Source organism: Rana temporaria, chromosome 4, assembly GCF_905171775.1.
Source record: "Rana temporaria chromosome 4, aRanTem1.1, whole genome shotgun sequence".
NCBI lineage: Eukaryota > Metazoa > Chordata > Amphibia > Anura > Ranidae > Rana > Rana temporaria.
Window position 1 is genome coordinate 89,251,189 of NC_053492.1, and position 24,914 is coordinate 89,276,102.

Sequence of the window (24,914 nt, forward strand, 5' to 3'; positions counted from 1 at the left end):
CACCCCCAAGTGAAAATTTCCAAATTGGGCCCAGTTAGCCATTTTTCCTCCCTGGTGTCATGTGATGTGTTAGTGTTACAAGGTCTAAGGCAGGGGTGCCCAACCTTTTGAAGAGTGAGGGCCACCTAAGTGACTTGGTAACCGGTCGCAGGCCACAATGAGCGGAGCGGATGGATGGCAGCCCACTCTACTCTATAGAGCCCACTCTACATTTTTTTTTGCAGATCAGATTGGAGGTAGGCATTTGTAAACAGACACAAGTCCCTTCTATGAGGGGAAGGCCCGAAAAGCAGGAAACCTGATAGAGATTAATTTCCTGTCCCAAGACAGTGGAAGCTTGTACTGCTTTGCCGGCTCTGATGGTATGGGCAAGAAATACACACAAACTGCTTGCTTAGTTGCCAAGAGTGTAAAAGAGAGAGAGCAGGTCCTCTCACTATAGTTTTATTAGCCACATGAAATCATAAATACATGCATTTGATTGGTTCATATTATACATCCACACCCACTAATCCTCCCATTCACCCTCCCCTCACCCACCCCTTTACACACCCTCCTGTGAGCACATGTAAGCCTTTGTCCAAAATGAATACACAGGGATTCCCGGCCAGCTTTGCAAGGGTTCTCTCCTCAAACCCATGTAAAAAGAGAGTAGGGGGAGAAGTTCATATTTAGCATAAACAGCTCTTTTATTACAATATACAAACAGTCCCAGGAAGACATAAATTCTTTTGGTGGGAGGAAGCCAGGAAGGGGACAGTCTTTTGTCCTTCAAATGCTGAGTCGGTTACTTTAAAACAATATCTGATATAAAATCCTCAAGGGAAATAAACACTTATTGTGATACATACTTTCATACATGAATACAATGAATATAAAAAACAATATAACTACATAAAAAGATATAGAAGAAATTAAAATAATATAAAAAGGGAAAACATTGCTGTGGTTCTAATAACTAAAATTAGACTTAACATAAAATGGGAATTTTACCCTAATCCACCACAAACCATTCAATAAAGTTTAGATTAAAATACATTGGTATTGCAGAGACAGGTATCAGTACTTGAATTCACGCATCAGCATAATGTATATTTTTTTGCTAATCATGAAAGTTCCTCTTTAGGGCTGTTACACACTTTCTGGAGCATTTGTAAACTGTATCCAGGATGCATGCACAGTATTTGCCATGTATTCCAAATGGGCCTAGTTCCCACCAGTGTGGTCATTTCCAGTGCTTTCAACAAAATTACAACTTGATGCATTATTTCCTAATGAAAATAACGATTTTTCAAGTGTCAAATAAAAAAATTTAAAAAGGAAAATACGCACTGGAATGCATTAAAAACGCGGCAGAATACATCAAACGCATGTAAAGGTATACAAATAAGCCTCTGCAATGCTGAAATTGTGGCGTGAACAAGCCCTCAAACTATTAGCTTTCTTAAAACAAAATTCTTGTTTTTAATGCTCTGTGAATCCAAAGGTTATGTTTTCTACCTTGCAAGGTAAAATCACCCCCTTACCACCTGCAGGACTCCACACGCACAGCAGGGATGGTACGCATTCTCCATAGTAATGTATACAGGAAAGACATGGACCAGGTGGTGTCACAGCTCTGGGGTTGCTCATAAATCATGGATGCTGATATCTAAAGCTGACTGATGAGCCATTGCTGTAACGGTTATATTTGGAGGATTGTACATCCCGTCTAGGACACACAGGTGTATTTCTCTCTCCTTTCTACAGCTTAGAATCTGCTTAAATAGATGCATTTTATAAAAATATATGCAAATTGGAAGACGTCATCGTTAGCATGCTCAGCTTATAAAATTGTGCTATAATTGCAACAGCACTCATATTTGCATAGCTGAGCACAGCAATTCTTAAATGTAATCCTCTTTTTTTTAGAGTCAGAAACGAGGGACTTACACAAAGAGGGACAATTGGTACTACTTAAAAGAAACACAACTAATATTAGAAGAAATCCTCCCACCAAGAAAATAGTTTTTTGACATGCAGCATTTCACCCTACATGTAACTAGAGGGGGTACAGAGGTGCTCCTCACTCATGAGCAGTGTTGCCAACCTACCAGATTGAAATTTACTGGCACGACACCCAAAATTTACTGGCACAGCCAAATTTTTACTGGCATTTTACAAAATTACAGTTTTAAGTGCAAATTTTAGTATTTAAGCTACAAACAAGTACACTATCCAAATAGCAATGCGATTTAAGGTAGATATTAAAGGTTAAAAAACATCTTTCTGTTAATTTTAATATAAAAATAGTCCATCAGTTTTTGTTCACCCTCACCTCCTGCCCCCCTTATCTCCTCCTGCCTCCACCAGCTCCTGCCACCTTCTGCCCCCACCACCAGCTCCTCCTGCCACCACCAGCTCCTTCTGCCAGCTCCTGCCACAAGCTCCTTCTGCCACCACCAGCTCCTTCTACCACCATCACCAGCTCCTTCTGCCGCCATCACCAGCTCCTTCTGCCACCATCACCAGCTCCTTCTGCCACCATCACCAGCTCCTGCCACTGTCACCAGCCCCTGCCAAAAGCTCCTCCTGCCACAACCAGCTCCCACCACCAGCTCCTCCTGCCACAAACTCCTCCTGCCCCCACCAGCCCTCCTGCCCCGACCACCAGCTCCTTCTGCCAGCTCCTGCCACAAGCTCCTCCTGCCACCACCAACTCCTTCTACCACCATCACCAGCTCCTTCTGCCACCAGCTACTTCTGCCGCCATCACCAGCTCCTTCTGCCGCCATCACCAGCTCCTCCTGCCGCCATCACCAGCCCCTGCCAAAGGCTCCTCCTGCGACCACCAGCTCCCACCACCAGCTCCTTCTGCCAGCTCCTGCCACAAGCTCCTCCTGCCACCACCAGCTCCTTCTGCCGCCATCACCAGCTCCTTCTGCCGCCATCACCAGCTCCTGCCAAAAGTTCCTCCTGCCACAACCAGCTCCCACCACCAGCTCCTCCTGCCACCACCAGTTCCTCCTGCCCCCACCAGGTCCTCCTGCCCCCACCAGCTCCTGCCACCTCCTGCCCCCACCACCAGCTCCTTCTGCCACCACCGTCACTGTCAGGACCATTAAGGTAAGTACTCACCGAGGCCGAGATGCTGAGGGCGGCTCACCTTTGCGACCCTGTGCAGACCACTCCCTGGAGTTAGAACAGAGGAGGGACGGCACAAGGAGGCACCGGTGCCGGGAACTGGTAGGCAGACCTGGTGCAGCTGACGAAAACAGGGCAGGTGCAGAGGACTGGAGACAGTCGTTGATCAGGCAGGAACAGGCAGGTAAGTCCAGAAGGGACCAACAGGAAACAAGGCAAATCCGGGTCACAGGCCGTGGGTCAGGAGTTGGAGAGATCAGAGGAAGTCCGTGAGAGCAAGCCAAGGTCGAGGGGCAGGAGACAACAGCAAATCCGATAAGCAGGCAGGGGTCAAGTGTAGGAGACGGCAGAGAATAGTCAAGGTCCAATCCGGGTCAAACAGGTCAGGGTATTCAGGTTTCAAGGTTCTCTCACAGGGTAAAGCTGACAACGAACCAGCAATTAGCAAGGAGGAAGGGGCTGGCTTAAATAGGCCGCTCAGGCCACTGATTGGTCCAAAGTAACATAGGTTCAGCACCAGGCTCCAACGGACAGCAAGCAAAGTAACACTTGAGCAGTGGCTCAGAGGCAAAGAGCTGGACTTGTAATGGATAGGTCCTAGGTTCAATTCCACCCAGAGCCAACTGGGGAAATGTGACCGTAAAGGGCAGTGCCCTGACAGTCACCTCCTGAGTCCTGCCACCACCACCAGCTACTTTTTTATCTTGAGGCAAGAAAGTTGGCCTGGTCCGTTTGTGCTGTGGATGCCTGGGCACTGTGGGCAGCTGCTGGGCTGTGCTGTCACTGAATTGTCTGGCGTCCGGACAGACCACCGCCAGGCGCAGGCACCAAGAAGGCAAGACTGCTCCATCTATTTCCCTCTCGTGACTATTTTTAAAGGTTGGCGCGCCTGGCGGGATGCGCAATGACATCACTGGCATCGCCGCCAGTAGCCAGCGCGCCACCTCTGTCACATCGGCGGCCACCCTCTGGGCCTGGGGGGGGGGGGTGGAATACAGGATCGGATCGGTTTCGGCGGCTCAGCTCAGGAGTCGGGCACGGCTATTTTTTATGGGCACTTTTGTCCTATCACGGACAATAACGGACATGAAAAAAGTGGGTAAGGGAGAGGACTCAGGACAAAGGCTCCTCATATTCCAAAAATGTACTTTGATGGTTCAGCCTGAACCATCAAAGTACATTTTTAGAACATGAGAAGCCTTTGTCTTGAGTCCTCTCCCTGACCCGTTTGGAGTCATTATTTGTATTAAAGGCATAGTCCACTTTTTGGACCATGTTTCATGTTACACCTATACCATACCCAAAAACATGAAGCCATTACTGTTATCAAAGGGTGCTTCTTGTTTCTTTATTTTGCTTTTAATTCAGTGTGGCTATGCGTGGTTCTCCCTGCACAACCATGTCATCCATTCACAAGTCCCATCTGACACCACAGCAGCAGGGTGGTGAAGTCACCAATATTGTTAGCCATTATGTTCCCCCAATCCTGGAATACTGGATACATGCAGCTTTCTGATATTGGGTTAAAGATTTTCCAAATGCCTATAAAATAAATACTGTTTTTTTTTTTAGCAAACTTGGGACCCCAGAATCTAATTGTAGAAACCCATTTGAGGTCTTGACCCTCAGGGCTGCACACCCACTTAGATGGGGATTTCACAGAAGACAGAAAGGTTTACGCCAGGGGTGCCCAACCTTTTGAAGAGCGAGGGCCACATAAGCTTCTTGGTAACTTAAAGTGATAAAAAAAAGTGGTAGCTGCGCTATAGGGGAAGGGATGGGAGAGGGAGGGGAAAGGGGGTGGAAGGATCGTGGGTGAACTAAACAGTGAAAAAGAGGTATCTGAATGGTACTATGGTAAACAATACAGATAAAAGTGCAGTGGGCAAACACCTGTAATCCTGTAATAATTAGCAGTGAAGGTACAATAAATGCTACTACATATATAGACACCAAAAACTGCGTATAATAAAGTGAAAAATAGTGCAAAAATATCAAAAATCACACATGTGATAAAGTCCTGTCCATAGATGAAAAGTCCAGTAATTGCTCCACAGAGCAGTGTCTAGATGAAACACCTCCACCCAAGATGCAGCATGCCAGATGAAATCTTCAGTGATAACACCTCTGAGTATACTAGCAGCTCACCTCACGGCTGTTTTTCCAAACAGCTAGCAGAAACACTGGTCAGAGCTGGATAATTGGGCTGATAAACACCTCCTCCTAGTTCCTAAGACAGCTCTCTGCAGCCAATGTGTGTCATGGAAAAGAGAAGATATATACAAAATGCATATAGCGTGACACTGTGAGGGAACCTCAAAAGAAGATGAAGTCTTGAGATAATGCACTCACATAAATAAAGAGACAGCGGGCATCAATCCACGAGTGCCGAAATCGTACCCCCTCAAAGTGTCTTCTATACAGGTGAGAGTGTGTTCTGATCTTCATACATCCATATGGCCAGGCTCAGTGTGTCATAAGGGCATTTGGAAGAATGAAAAAGAGACCATAGCGTAACTCCATATAAGATAAATGTAATAAAATCAGATAAAAAACTCACAATTAGGCAGTAAAATGAAGTATAACATCCACAAGCGCCGAGCTCGTACTAAAACGTCAGATCCCCTGATGAAGTCACGTGACGTGACGATACGCGTCGGGATTGGAGCAACGGGTACAGACAGTGTCTGACGTTTTAGTACGAGCTCGGAGGTGAGCTGCTAGTATACTCAAAGGTGCTATCACTGAAGATTTTATCTGGCATGCTGCATCTTGGGTGGAGGTGTTTCATCTAGACACTGCTCTGTTTTTGGTGTCTATATTTGTAGTAGCATTTATACTATGTACCTTAACTGCTAATTAGTACAGGATTACAGGTGTTTGTCCACTGCACTTTTATCTGTATTGTTTACCACAGTACCATTCAGATACCTCTTTTTCACTTTTTAGTTCACCCACGATCCTTACACCCCTTTCCCCTCCCCTCCCTCTCCCATCCCTTCCACTACAGCGCAGCTACCACTTTTTTTAATCACCTTTTTCTGTTAGGACCAGATCCATAGGTACTGCTACAGTCCTTCCTCCCAGCCCATCAGACAGCGTCGGAGTTCTTTACTTTTATATTGACTTGGTAACTTGTCGTGGGCCACAATCAGTGGAGTGGGTGGATGGCAGGTCCGTGTCTGCTCTGCACACACAGAGCAGACACGGACACAGCCCACTCTACTCTATAGAGCCCACTCTACTCTTTTTTTTAAGCGGATCGGATTGCAGGTAGGCAGTTGTAAACGGACATCTGCCACTCCTTAGAGGTGAATGGAGGGTCCAATTGGGTTGTACTGACCGTGTAAAAGGAGCCTAATGCTGCTTTCACACTGATACGCTGAGGTTTACCTGCACCGCGGGTGCATTGCTGTGCACTTTTGGCTTTGCCATAGACTTAGTTGCACTTTGCCACAGACTTCTATTATATTCTACAGGTGTTTCAGAAAGTGCACCAAACTCCCAGGTTATAACAAAAGTCTATGGCTCAGTGCAGGTAGCCCGCAGGTGCACCACTGCTCTGCACCTGCCGATCAGTTTGAAAGCAGCCTAGTAACCACTGTAGGACAGATATGCCCATATATATATATACTGTATATACAGTGATTTTAGTAATTAACGTATCTTTAATAACAGTATTCTATATTATCCCAGAGCAGGAGGTCGCGGGCCACATCAGAGGGCTCTGCAGGCCACATGTGGCCCCCGGGCCACTGGTTGGGCACCCCCTGGTTTACGCAATGATGCTACTACACAAAATCAACAACCAGAATGCAATTACTTGTAGTGAGATGACAAAAAGTATGTTTGTATTGGTTGATGTGGTTTGCTAGTCTTTGTACATTGCTTGCTGTTCTTCTGCTTGTATCTCATGTAGAGGGAACCTGGCTATGAAAAGCAGATGCCTGATATAGCTGAATCCTCATTTATCTAGCAGGCTGCAGATGTGTTCCATGGAAAGAGCAGCTTAATCAACATGTCTAATCCCATTCAAGGTTAAACACCGCCTACGCTGCCTATTATTATTTTACACATTTTTTTGAAGTTTGCTTATAATTTCGCCCAGTCCGAGGCGTTCATTTCTCATAACCAGCAAACGGTTTATCATTTTGGCTGTACAGGAACATTATCACTGCCAATACATGGCTTTCTGATTGGGAAAGCTGTACTGAGAGCGTTACATAAGGTGCCACCACTGACCCCTTCTTCTGACAGTGCTAGCTGCCTGGCTGTCCTGCTGATCTCAAATGTTTCTGATGACGGTGCAGAATAAGTATTCAGATTATAAATTCTCACTTCACTTGCGTCAGTGTCTCAAAGTTTTAAAGCAAATGCAATTTTCTTTATATACACAGTTCCTAAGTGTTGGTTGTTGCTATATGTGAAAATACGCTGATTAAGCTGTTTTTGTAAAATGTATTACTTTTTTTTATCTTGTTTTATCAGTTCAGCCGTTTATAGACATAGGCCCAGATTCACAGAGAGCGGGCGCACATTACGCCACCGTAGCGCAAATAATATACGCTACGCCGACGAAGCGCAGAGAGGCAAGTATGGAATTCACAAAGCCACTGCTCCCAAAACTGCGCTGGGTTTCGAAGGCGTAAGTGGAAGTGGGCGTGAGCCATGCAAATGAGGCGTGACCCCATGCAAATGATGGTCCGAGCGCCAGACAGATACATATCACGAATTGCGCATGCGCCGGGACATGGACGCATCCCTCTGCGCATGCTCACAACCACGTCGGAACAACTGCCTAAGATACGCCGGATCACTGCGTACGCCATGAACGTAACCTACGCCCAGCCAGACACACGTCCAACGTAAACAACATAAAATACGCCGGCTTGAGGTCCCTGGTGCAGACCTTTGCATGTCTGCTGCTGGGTTACACATGCTTTATGGGGCTTAACTTTACGCCGGACGTACAACTTATGCGCACATCGCGTAGCCTGCGTCGGGCGCACGTACGTTCGTGAATCGCCGTATTTCCCTCATTTACATATTTGAATGGATAAACAATGGGAGCTTCCAGCCTAAATGTGCGCCTACGCTACGCCGGCGTAGGCAAGTTACGTTGGCGGGTTGAAGCCTGTTTTTAGGCATATCTTAGTTTGTGGGTCCGGTGCACAGATACGACGGCGCATATTTGCACTTACGCGGCGTATCTTGAGATACGTCGGCGCAAGTGCTTTGTGAATCTAGGCCATACAGTTTAAAGCCCCACTCTGGGCAATTTTTATTCTTGGAGATAGGCCTTAAGACCTTTGGTAGTTCAGAGACAGACTGTGCACATGTAGAGGTTTTCATATTTGAATGTAGTTTTTATGTAATTACTTTTGTCATTTTTATTCATTTATTATTGAGTTTTCTGAGTTTATTATTGCGTTTTTTGGTTCTAGCACTTGACCTTTAATGAAATGTGTTCTTTGTTTTCAGATACTGCTTTGTGTTTGCTTTGGGATACCTCACCTTGTGCCAAATAGCAAGAGTTTATATTTTTGATTACGGGCAGTATTCTGCAGATTTTTCTGGGTAAGTACAGCACAGATTCATTGATTTCACAACTCTTGGTTTTAATGTTGTAGTAGATATTTAGATCTTGACATTTTAAGAAAAACTTCAATACATGTACAGAGTTTTTACGCAAAGGAAATTTATGAAAGAAGATCACAGTGCTGAACCTGAGACTTAAAGGGTCACTAAAGGATTTTTTTTTTTTTAGCTAAATAGCTTCCTTTACCTTACTGCAGTCCTGGTTTCATGTCCTCATTGTTTTTGCTCTGATGTTGCTGTAATCCTTCTCTGTTCTGAACAGTCTGTTTCCTGATGAAAAAAGTCATGGGAGCTTTCTCTCTGTGGTCACTAATCAAGGAGGTGTGATTACTGTGTGTCTAAAACCCCTCAGCACCAATCAGTTTAGTTTTCCAAACCATCACTGCCCTGTATTGGCTCTTTGTCTCTGTTCATCACAGAAGCATGAAACAGCATGCAAAAACGAAACTGAAACTGTAGGTACATTATATGATTGATTTTTATCTATTTTTAATCATTTTTAAAGGGGATCAGTTAACTATTATGTCTCTATACCCTGTAAACAGTCATTTCAACAAAAAATTTTTTTTCCCTTTACAACTCCTTTAAGCCCTGTACACACGGGACAGAAGCTCGTCAGGAAAAAAACGTTGTTTTTCCTGACGAGACTCTTGGCAAGAATCTCTTGTCGCCCGAGTGTACAGACACTCCATTCAAAAGAACCGCGGTTCTTTTGAATGGCAAGAACGCGGTGACGTCATCACGTACATAGAGCATGCGCTCGTCACATTCGATGCTGTCCCGCCATCTTGCTGCTCCCTACCTATGCCTAGGAAGCTACCGCGCATGCATCAAAGTCATTTCGAGCATGCGTGGGTTTTCCACGGCGACAGGTAAGTATACACACTCTCGGGATTTCTCGGCAGGAAAACACTGCCGAGAATCACAACGAGAAAATAGGGAGCAGGTTCTCCATTTTTCTCGTCGAGATTTTAGGCAGTTTTCTTGACGAGAAACCTGAAAGCCTCGTACACACGTACGGTATACTCGGAAAGAAAGCTCTGCCAGCAGTTTTCTTGCTGGTTCTTGCCGAGTAAACCGAGCGCGTGTACGAGGCTTAAAAGAATGCAGAAATCAGGGTTGCCAACCGCCAGTAAATTTACTGACAGTTTGTAAAAATCTGTGATTTTTTTTTACAACTGCCAGTAAATATCAGAGGCTGATATTTTCATGCTGTGCTGACTTTTTAAATGTAAATCAAGCAAATGACTTTGTTATAGGTATTGTCAGTGTTTCCATATCATGTTTATACTGTTCAAATATTAATTGTTATGCCGCGTACACACGATCGGACATTTCGACAACAAAAGCGTGGATTTTTTTCCGACAGAATGTTGGCTCAAACTTGTGTTGCATACACACGGTCACACAATGTTGTCGGAAATTCCGATCGTCAAGAATGCAGTGAGGTACAACACGTACGACGAGCCGAGAAAAATGAAGTTCAATAGGCAGTGACTCTTCTGCTTGATTCCGAGCATGCATGTATTTTTGTGCGTCGGAATTGCATACACACGATTGGAATTTCCGACAAGAACTTTTGCTGTCGGAAAAATTGAGAACCAGCTCTCAAACATTTGTTGTCGATGGAGCCTACACACGGTCGGAATATCGGAATATCCGACCAAAAGCTCACATCGAACATTTGTCGTCGGAAATTCCGATCGTGTGTACGCTGCATTAGTTTCAATAGGAGTTCTGTAATTTCTCAGGCTGCTAGGAAAAAATTGTCTCCGCCAGTAAATTTTCCATGTTTTGTTAGTAAAAAATGCTGCGGAAGGTTGGCAACCCTGGCAGAAATTGTTCTTACTTTTTTAAAACTCAACTTTTATACCATTTTATCTCTTTATAGCCCTGTGCTCCAGCATGTTATGGTCTGTGACTGATGTTGCTTGGAAATGCTTTAAAATACCCCTTTATCTTAGTGAAAATGCTACTCTCTAATCTCACACTGCAGTGTTCCATGTTGGCAGAGCTGAGTGACAGCCATGCCCCTCATTACGTGTCATCACACAGACAATGTTGCAAAGAATGGAAGGGGCCATGTCTGACCAGGCCATTGTGATTTACAAAGAGCTGAGGCCATATTTACTCTCGCCAATGCTGGGCCCGGGAATTTTTTTACCCCGGCTGGCCACAATCCGGCACTCCTAAAGTCTGAAGGACAATAAACTGGCCCTTGGTTTGAAAAGTTTGGAGACCCCTGAGCTAGGGGAAGCAAACCAATCTTAAAGCGGGAAACTCCCTCAATAACCCATGACTATGTTTAACCCTTATTTTGCTAGTATTAGTAAATAGATTTTATCATATTTACTTGTTTTAAACTTTTTTTTTCTTCAGTTACTTCCTGGTTGCCGTGCCTGGGCAAATAATGTCATATATCCCAGGAGTCTTCAGGAGGGGAGGAGGGGTTTTCTTAGCTAAGCATACTCTCCTGCCTGAGCTAAGTGCAGATGGATTCCAGGAAGTAAATGCTACAAGTTGGGCATGGCCAGAAGTGCTTAGGGGTGTTTTTCCAAGGTGATTTCTCAACAATATAAAGCTCAGAGCAATGGATAGCTGAGTTTGCTTTGAATATTAAAAGTGAATTAAATAGTGCCTTTGGTTTGTGGTGCTTAGATGCAGTATAGTTCCGCTTTAATTAACTAAGGCTGCATTTTTGAGATGTGCATACAAATTTACTTTAACCTAGACATTGTGGGCCAGATTCTTGTAGATCGCCGCATCTTTGCGGCGGCGTAACGTATCTCATTTACGTTACGCCGCCGCAAGTTTTACGGGCAAGTGCTTGATTCACAAAGCACTTGCCTGTAAAGTTGCGGCGGCGTAGCGTAAATCCTCCGGCGCAAGCCCGCCTAATTCAAATGACCTGGGTAGGGGGGCGTGGATCATTTAAATTAGGCGCGTTCCCACGCCGAACGTACTGCGCATGCGCCGTCCCTAAAATTTCCCGACGTGCATTGAGCTAAATGACGTCGCAAGGACGTCATTGGTTTTTAACGTAAATGGCATCCAGCGCCATTCACGAACGACTTACGCAAACAACGTAAATTTTCAAATTTCGACGCGGGAACGACGGCCATACTTAACATTGACTGCGCCTCATATACCCAGGGGCAACTTTACGCGTCGCAAATCTTACGTAAACGTCGTAACTTCACTGCGTCGGTCGGGCGTATGTTCGGGAATTTGCGTATTTTGCTAATTTGCATACTCGATCGGGAAAACGACGTCGGCGACACCTAGCTGCGAAAAAAAATAATTGCATTTAAGATCCGACAGCGTAAGAGCCTTACGCCTGTCGGATCTAATGGTTATCTATGCGTAACTGATTCTATGAATCAGGCGCATAGATACGACGTGCGGACTCAGAGATACGACGGCGTATCAGGCGATACGCCGGCGTATCTCAACTGAGAATCTGGCCCTAACATTTTACTTTAGCTATTGTGTAAATAGAGGTATGTGTGAGTGCCAGCTCGATGGTTACAAGTACACGATCAAACTCTCTGACATGCTAAACCAGCACTGGGCAGACTTAGCTTTAAAAAAGGTCTTTTATTTTAATTATGACCCAAAGCTTTACAATTTTACTGCTTTTATTGCGGATTATCTTCTTTCCATGGCAGAGAAGTATAATCTTTCCCTCCATGGAAAGCTTGCATCATGTTGTACAATGTCACTGCTAGTCACCCCTGACCATGCTGAGCAGTGCATGGGGGAAAGATAACAGAGAGAGATACTGGAGTCCTTCTCATCTAGTCCCAGAGAACACAGGCATACAGCCAAAGTCACTAAAGTCTTGCTAATCACAATCAGATGACTGTAAAGAAGGGGTACTTGTGCTAACTCACAGTCATCCAGGGCTCGTCTTAAGGTTGCTAGGCGTTCCTTGAGGCTGATATCACACTATGGCCCAGATTCACAAAGCACTTACGCCGACGTATAACAAGTTACGCCCACTAAAGTGCAAATGTGCGCTGTCGTATCTGTGCGCCAGACCCACAAACAGACATGCGCCTAAAACCAGGCTACACCCCACCGACATAGCTTGCTCACGCCGGCATAGGGTGGGCGCACATTTAGGCTGGACGCATGGGGCCGCTCCCATTGATTAGCCATTCAAACATGCAAATGAGGGAAATACAGTGATTCACGCACGTGCGTGTGCCCGGCGCATGCTACGCGAGATGCGCGTAAGTTGTACGTCCGGCGTAAAGTTATTCCCCATAAAGGAGGTGCAACCCAGCAACAGACATGCTCAGGTCTGCACCAGGGAACATAAGCCGGTGTATTGCGCGTTGGGCGTACGTTATGTTCACGGCGTACGCAGTGATCCAGCATAGCTTAGGCAGTTGTGCCGGCGTGGTTATGAGCAGGCGCAGGGGGGGTGTGCTGTGCATGCGTCCACATCACGGCGCATGCGCAGTTCGTGATACGTACTTGTCTGGCGCTCGGCCCATCATTTGCATGGGGTCACGCCTCATTTGCATGGGGTCACGCCTCATTTGCATGGGGTCACGCCCACTTCCACCTACGCCGGCGTACGCCTTCGAAACCCACGCCACGCTGGCGCAGCGTTGGGAGCACTGGCTTGCTGAATGCAATGCTTGCCTCTCTACGCTGCGTTGGCGTAGCGTACAGTGTTTGCTCTACGGCGACGTAATGTGCGCCTTGCTCTCTGTGAATCTGGGCCTATGTGTGGCCGCAGGGCACAGCAGGGGGTCCGGTGCATCCCTGTTCACCGTTTCAGGTCCAAATTAGGTCCAAATTGTTGCCTGAATTCGGACCTGAAACGGACCAGAAGACGCACAAGACCCTTCTGCTGTGCACCTGCGGCCGCCCCAGGGAGATGTGTGAATCGGTTCCATAGAGAGCTGGTCACAGTCTCCTGGCATGCAAATTATTTGCCCAGGCACGGCAACCAGGAAGTAACTGAAGAAAAATTGGATTTTTGTACTCACCATAAAATCCTTTTCTCTGTAGTTCACGGACGGACACAGCAGCATATTCTTGACAGTGGGGTATTAGCCTTCTATTAGGAGAGGACTAGGCAGAAACGTGTTAAATCAACATTAAACTGTATAGAGAAACCCACATCCAATTCGCATAAGCATGAACCCAGCCTGTGCGATGAGCAATTTCTGCGCCTTAGATAAGTTCCCACTGATACCAATCATTTTTGTAGTTCTCTGTAAGAGATGGATTCCCACTGACCAAAAATTTAAGGACCATTCTTTCCACTAACAATCATGCTAATGCATACCTCCCAACTTTTTGAGACGGTAATGAGGGACACCTATCAGCAAAAGCATGTAGGCATAGGACACACCCCTGCCACGCCCCCTTAAAGGAGAATAACAACAAAAAAAGATTAGTTAAACCCACAAGTGTGTTTTTTTTTTTTACCACTTATAGTCCTTTAATTTTACAAATGCAGCAATTTAGAAATTGGACAAAAGGTTTGGCGCTGGGAAAGATAAATAGTGCATTTTATATAATACAACTATATAGATCAGACCAAAATGAGGGACAAATGAGGAGGAAAGAGGGACAGAGGGACTTTGTTCCAAATCAAGGACAGTCCCTCGAAATCAGGGACAGTTGGGAGCTATGGTAATGTACAGTGAGCTGGAGATATAGACCCAGATTCTCAAAGGAGTTACGCCGGCGTATCTCCAGATACGCCGTCGTAACTCTGAGTATGAGGCATCGTATCTATGCGCCTGATTCTTAGTTACGCATAGATTTGTCTTAGATCCGACCAGCGTAAGTCTCTTACGCCGTCGTATCTAAGTTGCATATTTATGCTGGCCGCTAGGTGGCGCTTCCGTCGATTTACGCGTTGAATATGGTAATGAGCTAGATACGCCGATTCTCAAACTTGCGTGCGCCCAGCGAATTTTTTTACGTCGTTTACATAAAGGCTTTTTTGGCCGTAAAGTTATCCGTGCTCTATGAGACGTAGATGAGGCGTACCAATGTTAGGTATTGACGTCGGAACAGCGTCAAATTTTTCACGTTTTACGTCGTTTGCATAAGTCGTCCGTGAATGGGGCTGGACGTAAGTTACGTTCAAGTCGACTAGGCATTGAGCGGGCGCAATTTAATTTGAAAATACGACGTGATACTGAGCATGCGCCGTTCGATAAAAGCGTCATTTACGTGGGGTCACAAAACATTTACATACAACACGCCCCCTACCAGCCTAGTTTGAATTAGGCGGGCTTACGCTGTATCAGGTACACTACGCCGCCGTAACTTAGAGCGGAAGGTGTTTCTGAATACGGGACCTGCCGCTCTAAGTTACGGCGGCGTAGTGTATCTGAGATACGCTACGCCCGCCTAAAGATAGGCGTTTTTTTGAGAATCTGGGCCATAGTAATTACTAGCAGGGGTTCCTTGTGACTGGAAAGTTATTTCCTCAATATAGAAGGCTGAGTAAGACCAGCTTAAAGTGGAACTAAACTGTATCTGAGCACCACTAACTGAAAATGCTATTTAAATCATTTTTAATATTCAAAGCAAACTTACCCATAAATCCATGTCTTCACGCTTTAGTTTGTTGAGAAATCACTCTAAAAACCACCCCCTAGTATTTCCAGCCGTGACAATGTAAGTGTAAGGACAGATGATTTGTGCATTGTTCATTTAATCGGCTAAAATATTTTCGTCAACTAAAATACAACTAAACCAAGAACAATTCAGATGGCTAAAATGTGACTAAAACTAAAATGGCATTTTAGTCAAAAGACTATGGCCCGGATTCACGTAGCACTTACGCCGACGTATCTCGAGATACGCTGCGTAAGTGTAAATGTGCGCCGTCGTATCTGTGCGCCGTGCCCATAGAACTAGATACGCCTGAAATTAGGCTTCATCCGACCGACGTAAGTTTCCTACGCCGTCGTATCATGGGCGCATATTTACGCTGGCCGCAAGGGGCGCTTCCATTGATTTACGATTCGAATATGCAAATGAGGGAGATACGCCCCGATTCACGACCGTACTTGCGCCCAGCGCATTCATATACGTGGTTTACGTAAGTCGTACGTCCGGCGTAAAGTTAAGCCTCATAAAGCAGGTGTACGTCATGTTAAGGTATGGACCAGGGAACAGCCGTCGTATTTTACGTTGTTTGCGTAGTAGTACGTGAATAGGGCTGGGTGTGGGTTACGTTCACGTCGTAGGCAGTGATTCGATGTATCTTAGGGAGTATTTCTGGCGTGATTCTAAGCATGCGCACTGGGATGCTTCCACGGGACAGCGCATGCGCCGTTCGTTCGGCCCATCATTTGCATGGGGTCACGATTCATTTAAATGGATCACGCCCACTTCCATCTACTTTGAATTAGGCCGGCTTACGCCGACGAATTTACGTTACGCCGGCGCAACCTTTGCAGCAAGTGCTTTGTGAATACTGTGCTCGCCGCTCTACGCTATGTCGGCGTAGCGTATATTCAATACGCTACGCCGGCATAACTATGCGCTGAGGTACGTGAATCCGGGCCTATGACTAAATCAAAATTTGACGTTAAAATTAACTCTGGGTTTATTTAGCATTTACTTCCTGGAATCCATCTGCCTTTAGTTCAGGCATGCAGGCAGGAGGATGTGCTTAGCTGAAAAAGCATCTCCTCCCCTCCTCCAGAGGAATGAAAAAAATATGAAGACTCCTGGGATGTATGACATATTTCTGACCTAAGCCAGAAACCAACTGGCAAAGTAAAACAAAAGGGTATAACAGGAAAATATAATTTTTTAGGCAATTACTAATGCTAGTGGCATAAGGATTAAAAAGAGTTATTATTGGTTGAGAGAATTTCGTTTGGCTTTAAATAATGCATTTTCACTATTACGAGCGTTTTTGGTTGCAGGAAAGAAAATCGCTTGGTTCCCCAACACAGCTGGTGTTGATGGGGGGAATCTCTCCCACGGAGTCATTATGTTCTCCCAGTGGAGGAGAGGGGTCATCCCCGTTGGAAAAACATATTTAACTACCAATTTACTACAAATAAAAAACGGGAAAAATCACATGTACATAAGTATTTACAGCCTTTGCTCAATACTTTGTTGAAGCATCTCTGGCACCAATTGCAGCCTCCAGTCTTTGAGTCTTTATGATGCTACAAGCTTGGCACATCTATTTTTGGGCAGTTTCTCCCATTCTTCTTTGCAGGACCTCTCAAGCTCCATCAGTTTAGATGGGGAGCATCGGTGTACAGCCATTTTCAGATCTCTTCCTAGATGTTCAATTGGATTCAAGTCTGGGCTCTGGTTGGGCCAATCAAGGACATTCAATAGTTGTCTTGTAGCCTCTCTTTTGTTATCTTGGCTGTGTGCTTAGGTTTGTTGTCCTGTTGGAAGATGAACCTTTCCCCCCAGTCTGAGGTCCAGAGTGCTCTGGAGCAGGTTTTCATCAAGGAGGTCTCTGTACATTGCTGCATTCATCTTTCCCTCAATCCTGACTAGTCTCCCAGTTCCTGCACCCGAAAAACATCCCCACAGCATGATGCTGCCACCACCATGCTTCACTGTAGGGATGGTATTGGCCGGGTGATGAGCAGTGCCTGGTTTCCTCCAGACATGGTGCTTACCATTCAGGCCAAAGACTTCAATCTTTGTTTCATCAGACCATTGTTTCTTATGATCTGAGAGTCCTTCAGGTGCCTTTTGGCAAACTCCAGGCGGGCTGTCATGTGCCCTTTACTGAGGAGTGGCTTCTGTCTGGCCACGCTACCATACAGGCCTGATTTCTGGAAGGTTCTCCTATTTCCACAGAGAAACGCTGGAGCTCTGTCAGTGACCATCGGGTTCTTGATCACCTCCCTGACTAAGGCCCTTCTCCCCCAATTGCACAGTTTGACCAGACGGCCTGTCCTAGGAAGAGTACTGGTGGTTCCAAACTTCTTCCATTTACAGATGAATGAGGCCACTGAGTTTATTGGGACCTTCAACGCTGCAGAGATTTTTCTGTACCCTTCCCCAGATCTGTCTCTTGGTACAATCCTGTCTCTGAGGTCTACAGACAATTCCTTGGACTTCATGGTTTGGTTTGTGCTCTGACATGCACTGTTATCTGTGGGACCTTATATAGACAGTTGTGTGCCTTTCCAAATCATGTCCAATCAACTGAATTTACCACAGGCGGACTCCAATCAAGTTGTAGAAACATCTCAAGGATGATCGGTGGAAACGGGATGATCAATTTTAAGTGTCATGGCAAAGGCTGTGAATACTTATGTAGATGTGATTTTTTTTCGTCTATTTTTAATAAATTTTCAAAGATTTTAAACAAACTTCTTTGTCATTATGGGGCATTGTTTGGAAAATTTTGTGGGAAATAATGAATCTAATTAATTTTGGAATATGGCTGTAACATAATAAAATGTGGAAAAAGTGAAGCGCTGTGAATACTTTCCGAATGAACTGTATGTTGATCCCCAGACCAGTTTCTGGTTCTGAGAAATTCCCATAGGTGTGAGCAGCCTATTGCATTAGGGTGTGCACCCCAAAGCTCAAACACACATGAATGCCACCCACTGTCACAGGGAGGCTCTGGTGGTGGGAGACAGTTGATTGGGAGCATATTACGCTACACCCTAAATACAAGTATAATGTGTTCCTAAAGTTGAACCTAGCCTTTTTAATATAATGGGGGCATTTACACTTGCCACTGGCATCCCACAACCACCCACCTGGTGCCGCCCCCTGGATAATGCTAATTCACATGAGCTGATTAGGGTGTGCCCGGGCATACCCGGCACACCCTGTGTGCACACCTATGGGAATTCCACATAACCTTGGAAGTGCAATGAACACTGAGCAATTAGCCTTATCTGGACCAGGGACTAAGCCCCTCAATTAAGAAGTCTTATACCGCGTATACACGATCGTTTTTCATAACGAGAAAAATTAAATTTTTTTAATTGGTCATTAAAAACGGATGTGTGTAGGCTCCAGAGCATTTTTTCAGACGAGAAAAATGGCCATTAAAAATTTAGAACCCGCTCTATTTTTTCTCGTCGTTTTTCACGTCGTTTTTCTCGTCGTTGTTTTTCTCATTGTGAAGACTGGTTGTGTGTAGGCTTTAACGACAGGGAAAAAAACGTGCATGCTCAGAAGCAAGTTATGAGAAGGGAAATTTGAATAATTTGCCCAAAGGGTGGCGCCATTCGAATGGAACTTCCCCTTTATAGTGCCGTTGTACGTGACCGTGCTTTGCTCGAGCATTTTTTTTTCACGAACGTGTGTATGCAAGGCAGGCTTGACAAGAATCGCGTCAAGAATTTTTTTTGTTTTTCCATGACATGAAAAACGGTCGTGTGTAAGCGGCATACCTGTTGGCTGCAGTGGAGGTTCTTTCTTTGAATGGCTGCAAAGCAGGTTCAGATTAAGATCAAGGTGGTACCAAGCTTAGCAATGATTTGGAGAAAGCCATGGCCTTGTGTACAGAGTGCCCTCAGCATCCTCAGGGATTCCTGCCCATGTAGAAATTATTTATGGGGTTAGCACTTGCAGAACCCTTTAAATATCATTAATTTCTTTAGTCTTGGCAGATTCCTTGGCCTCACGGATGGGGATTTTATGCTTGAGGAGTTTCCAGCTAATAAACATCTTTGTGCTTAAAGCGGAGGTGCACCCGATTTTTTTTTTTTAAGAGCCAACAGCTATTAATACTGCAGCTGCTGACTTAAAAAATGGACACTTACCTGTCTAGTGCGCTCGCAATGTCGGCAGCTGAGGTTGCGCAATCGCTCGTCTCTCGGATACTGCCGCCGCCATTCCCGGTGAGGGAATCAGGAAGTGAAGCGTTGCGGCTTCACTGCCCGGTTCCCTACTGCAAATGCGTGATTCGCGCGGCGCATCATAACTGGCCCCCGCTCTCTCCTGGGAACAGTGTGTTTCCAGAAGACAGCGGGGGGAGGGGAAGTGGCGTGACTCCCACGGGAGTCTATGCCCGGAAGTGGGTGCAAATACCTGTCTTATTCAGGTATCTACACCCCCCTCCCCCCTGAAAGGTGCCAAATGTGACACCGGAGGGGGGGAGGTTCCAAAAAGCGGAAGTTCCATTTTTGGGTGGAACTCCGCTTTAAGACCTAAATGTAATATTGAACGTTAATAAACCCAAAACCAAAAAAGTAATATATTGCAGCTTACCAGTCAATAGATGTGGTTGCTACATAGGAAGCTCTTTTTTTAGGCTTTTTCCCCTCTGTTATCACCTGGAGATCTGACCAGTAACACACCTCCTGTATTAGAGTGCCCCCAGAGCACAGGGTCACCTTTGGACAGCAGCATTGTCAGTCTGGAGGGGAGTAATAGATGTACTAGCATATTTAAATAAACTAACAAATTAAAAGCCAAACTCCAGCTAATACATTAAAAGTTTTATGTAAATCAATAAAATTGTAAGCACCCATGCTATGGTCATATGGTTTTTCTCGTCTCTGTAACTGATACATTCTGCTGGAGAGCTTGTTCTTTTGAAAAACGACAGACTTACTGGCTGGATCGCCAGATGAAAATAGAAGAAAGAAAGTCAAAATACGAAAATGAATACAGCCATCACATGTAAGAAATGGTAAGCTGTAATAAAATAAATGTTTGCTTTTTGATTTAATTCCACTTTCGTAAAGCTTTGTTTTTGGTAAGATTGGTTAAACGGAAACTGTTGTCTTTATAAAAGACAAATATTCGACTAAACTGTTTTATTTCCTTTCAATACAGGCCAATGATGATTATTACACAGAAAATAACAAGCTTGGCTTTTGAAGTAAGAGATGGTAAGCCTTCTCTGTTTTGAAGTATGTGTGTCCAATGTAGAGAACATGTTTTAGACTCTTGGGAAAGAAAGTGGCTTCTGCCTGTAACTGTCTTCATATTCTTTACCTTCATTCTGAAATCTGATTGTTTACTAGGGACAGCAGCTTCATGCTTTATAATTCATACCCGCCACTTGTCATAACATATCGGCAGGTTACAGGAGACCTCAGAAGACACAACACTGGTGGAATTCTGTGCAGTTCCTCTTCTTTTCCAAAGCGCAGACTTTTTTTCCCGTGAAATTCCCTTTACAGTAAAACCTTGGATTGCGAGCATAATTTATTCTAGGAAACATGCTTGTAATTCAAAGCACTTGTATATCAAAGCAAATTTCCCCATAAGAAATAATCAAAACTCAAATGATTCGTTCTACAACCATTTATTCATAGGTCCTTTATAGTCCATATAAAAAGATTATAGCAATGTGACCAGGTTGTGTAACCATAAAATGTCCATACACAAATGGAAGCCTCCACAAAGGGATTAGAAGCAAAATCCAGCAGGAGTTAGAGTATAAAAGAGAAGAGAGGCGCCTCTAAGTGTAGCAATATGGTTAAATTTAGGCCCGGATTCAGAAAGATGAGCGCATCTTTCTGCGGGCGTAACGTATCTCAGATACCTTACGCCGCTGTAAATTTGGGCGCAATTTCCGTATTCAGAAAGAACTTGCGCCCGAAGTTACGGCTGCGTAACGTATGAGGGCCGGCGTAAGCCCGCCTAATTCAAATGGGGATGTTGTGGGCGTGTTTTATTTAAATTTCACATGACCCCGCGTATTTAACGTTTTTTGTGAACGGCGCATGCGCCGTTCGTGAAAAAATCCCAGTGCGCATGCACTCAATTACGCTCTCAATTACGCCGCAAGTCGTCATTGCTTTAGACGTGAACGTAACTTACGTACAGCCCTATTCGCAAATGACTTACGCAAACGACGTAAAACTCATCGCGGGAACGACGTCCATACTTAACATTAGTTACGCCTCATATAGCAGGGGTAACTTTACGCCGGAAAAAGCCTAACGTAAACGACGTAAAAAATACGCCGTCCGGACGTACGTTTCTGAATCGGCGTAAATACCTAATTAGCATATTCCTCGCGTAACTATACGGAAGCGCCACCTAGCGGCCAGCGTAAATATGCAGCCTAAGATACGACGGTGTAAGACACTTACGCCGGTCGGATCTTAGGGAAATCTATGCGTAACTGATTCTCTGAATCAGGCGCATAGATACGACGGCCCGCACTCAGAGATACGACAGCGTATCTGGAGATACGCCGTTGTATCTCGTATCTGAATCCGGCCCTTAATGATTAAAACAGGAACATCTAAGTATGCAGGCATCCGATGGTAAAGATGTTCACATAGACCAGTGATGGCGAACCTTGGCTCTCCAGATGTTTTGGAAACTACATTTCCCATGATAATCAACTACACTGCAGAGTGCATGAGCATCATGGGAAATTTAGTAAATAAGTATTTTTGTTCTCCTTCACTGATGTGCGCTAATGAGGCTGCACTGATACGCTGTACTGATGGGCACTGATGGAAACTGATAGGCTGCACTGATGGGCACTGATAAGGTGGCACTTATGGGTACTGATGATAGGGCACTAATGAGGTGGCACTGATGAGGAGGCAGTAATATGCAGCACTGATGGGCACTGATAGGCGGCACTCATGGGCAATTATAGGCGACAATGATGGGTTGCACTGATGAGCAGGCACTGATTTGGCACTGAAGGGCAGTACTGACTGGCATTTCTGATGGGCACTGATTGGCATTACTGATGGGCACAGATTGCCATCACATATGGACACTGACTGGCATCACTGCTGGGCACTGTTGAGGCTGCACAGATAATCAGGGCACTGATGATCAGTGCCCTGATTATATTGGACAGTCTGCCCTGTGAGGAGATGCCACTGATCGTCTCTCCTCACACTCTGTAAGCATGAGACGAGGAGTGCCGATATACGGCACTTCTGTATTTGAACACAGCCGATCACATGGGTAAAGAGCCACGTCATTGGCTCTTTACCGAGATCCGGGTTGTCGCCGTGTCCCACTGGGCGCACAGGTGCCCTGAGACTGTAGCGACATCATGACGTTGTCCCAGAATGAGAAAGGATGGTTGGCTAGCCATGGTTGGCTAGATTTGCGCCAAGAGGCTAGAGCACAAGTCCCTATCCCCGCTCCTGTCCTGCTAAGGCCAAACCCTCTGCCATCTTGTGCCCCACCTAATGCCAGAGGCCTCCACACAACATTCCCGGGCATTGACCTTTACATTCCCAAAGGAAGGAATGTTCACACATAACGTAGTTGCTGTAATTTACTGATGGAATTAAGGAAATGGCATAACAGCCACATCACATCGACATGCATTCTGGAATCACTTGACATTATACAGTCAATCACATTTAGTAAATGATCTGCAGTAGTCACATGTGAAAGTATATGCAGCACCTTGGTAGCCATTGCCCTCTAATGCCACGTACACACAAAGAAAACCTTGAAGTTTTGTCCAACGGAATGTTGGCTCAAACTTGTGTTGTATACACACGGTCACACAAATGTTGTTGGAATTTCTAAACGTCAAGAACGCGGTCACGTACAACACCATGACGAGCCAAGAAAAATTCAGTTCAATGATCCCGAGCATGCGTAGGTTTTTTGTCCCGTCGGATAATTTGAGAACCAGCTCTCAAATCCGATGGGGCCTACACACGGTCGGAATTTCCAACCAAAAGCTCACATCAAACTTTTCTTGTCGGAAATTCCGATCACGTGTACGTGGCATAACAGTCTCTCTCCCTTGTCTTGACCCCTCCTGGAAATGCCATCACTGTTGTATAAAACTCTTTTCGAGCATGAAGAAAACATTTGAGAGCAGAAGCTATCATCAGCTGCGTACACGGTGCAGTCTCTTCTACTGCCTTCCCTAGAAGAAAATGTTTTTTCCTTCACACGGCAAAGTCTTTGATGGGCAATAAATTATACTGACTGCATGTCCTTGAACATTTCAAAAACGTCTTTTTCAAAGGTGGTATTTCTAGGAAGACGGATCACAGTCCTCTAGAGATGATGGCAGCTCTGCATTTATTTAGCAACCTGGCATAGCAGTGCCCATACTCTGGACCTGCATTTCACAGGAGTATCCAGGAAACCAAATGCAGGTTAAGCATGAAAGCCACAACAGCCATGAAATTAAATGCACATGGATACTAAGTAATTACACCTGGCCTCTCTTGTTTGGCTTAATACAAAAAATGTAACAGGATTCTTATAGTGTTCTGTATTTTTATATCTGTTGTACAAAATTAAAGTCCAACTCCGCCATTTGTTTCACAAAAATTCCATCTCTGATCCCCTTTAACCACTTAAAGACCGCCTAACGCCGATATACGTCGGCAGAATGGCATGGCTGGGCACAATCACGTACCTGTACGTGATTGTATAATGCCCAGCCGTGGGTCGCGGGCGGGCGCTCGCGACCCAGTCCGAAGCTCCGTAACCGCGGCTGCGGGACTCGTGGACCCGATCGCCGCTGGAGTCCCGCGATCGGTCCCTGGAGCTGAAGAACGGGGAGAGCTGTGTGTAAACACAGCTTCCCGTTCTTCACTGTGGCGCCGTGATCGATCGTGTGTTCCCTTATATAGGGAATCACAATCGACGACGTCACACCTACAGCCACACCCCCTCCTACAGCTAGAAACACAGATGAAGCCACACTTAACCCCTTCAGCGCCCCCTTGTGGTTAACTCCCAAACTGCAATTGTCATTTTCACAGTAAACAATGCATTTTTAAAGCATTTTTTGCTGTGAAAATGACAATTTAGCGTTTTGGCTCGGAGAGTGTGAAAGGAGAGTGTGACCAGCTCTCAATAGAGCCAGTTTACACATCTCTGGGGCAGCCACGGAGCGCACACCAGAAGAGTAGAGGTCTGCCGATATGGGTTTTTCTCTGGACGATACCGATATTTAGAAATCACAGTGCCAGTTTTTTTGGACCGATATGTTAAGACAGTTTTATTTAAATTTTTTCTTTCATCTCATAAAACCTTAAGTTAAGTAAGAAGAAGTGATACAGAAAATTTCTTAAATTAAACATTTATTAAACCTAAAAAGCCTCCAATCAGTGCACTTGTATGTATAATTTAGATACATAGGCCCGGATTCACAAAGCACTTACGCCAACGTATCTCGAGATATGCCGCGTAAGTGTAACTATGCGCCGTCGTATCTGTGCGCCGTGCCCACAATCAGAGATATGCCTGAAAATAGGCTTCATCCGACTGACCTAACTTTCCTACACTGACGTATTCTG

The 24,914-nt window shown here is 45.2% G+C and overlaps 1 protein-coding gene across 1 annotated transcript in view; it reads left to right on the plus strand.

Moving 5' to 3' along the window:
- Window positions 1-24,914, plus strand: part of MBOAT2 (membrane bound O-acyltransferase domain containing 2) — a 302,314-nt gene that overhangs the window by 164,274 nt on the left and 113,126 nt on the right. The window contains exons 4-5 of the mRNA XM_040348642.1: window positions 8,605-8,700; window positions 20,491-20,546. Of these exons, the coding sequence (XP_040204576.1) occupies window positions 8,605-8,700; window positions 20,491-20,546 (152 nt within the window). The remainder of the gene's footprint in view (window positions 1-8,604; window positions 8,701-20,490; window positions 20,547-24,914) is intronic.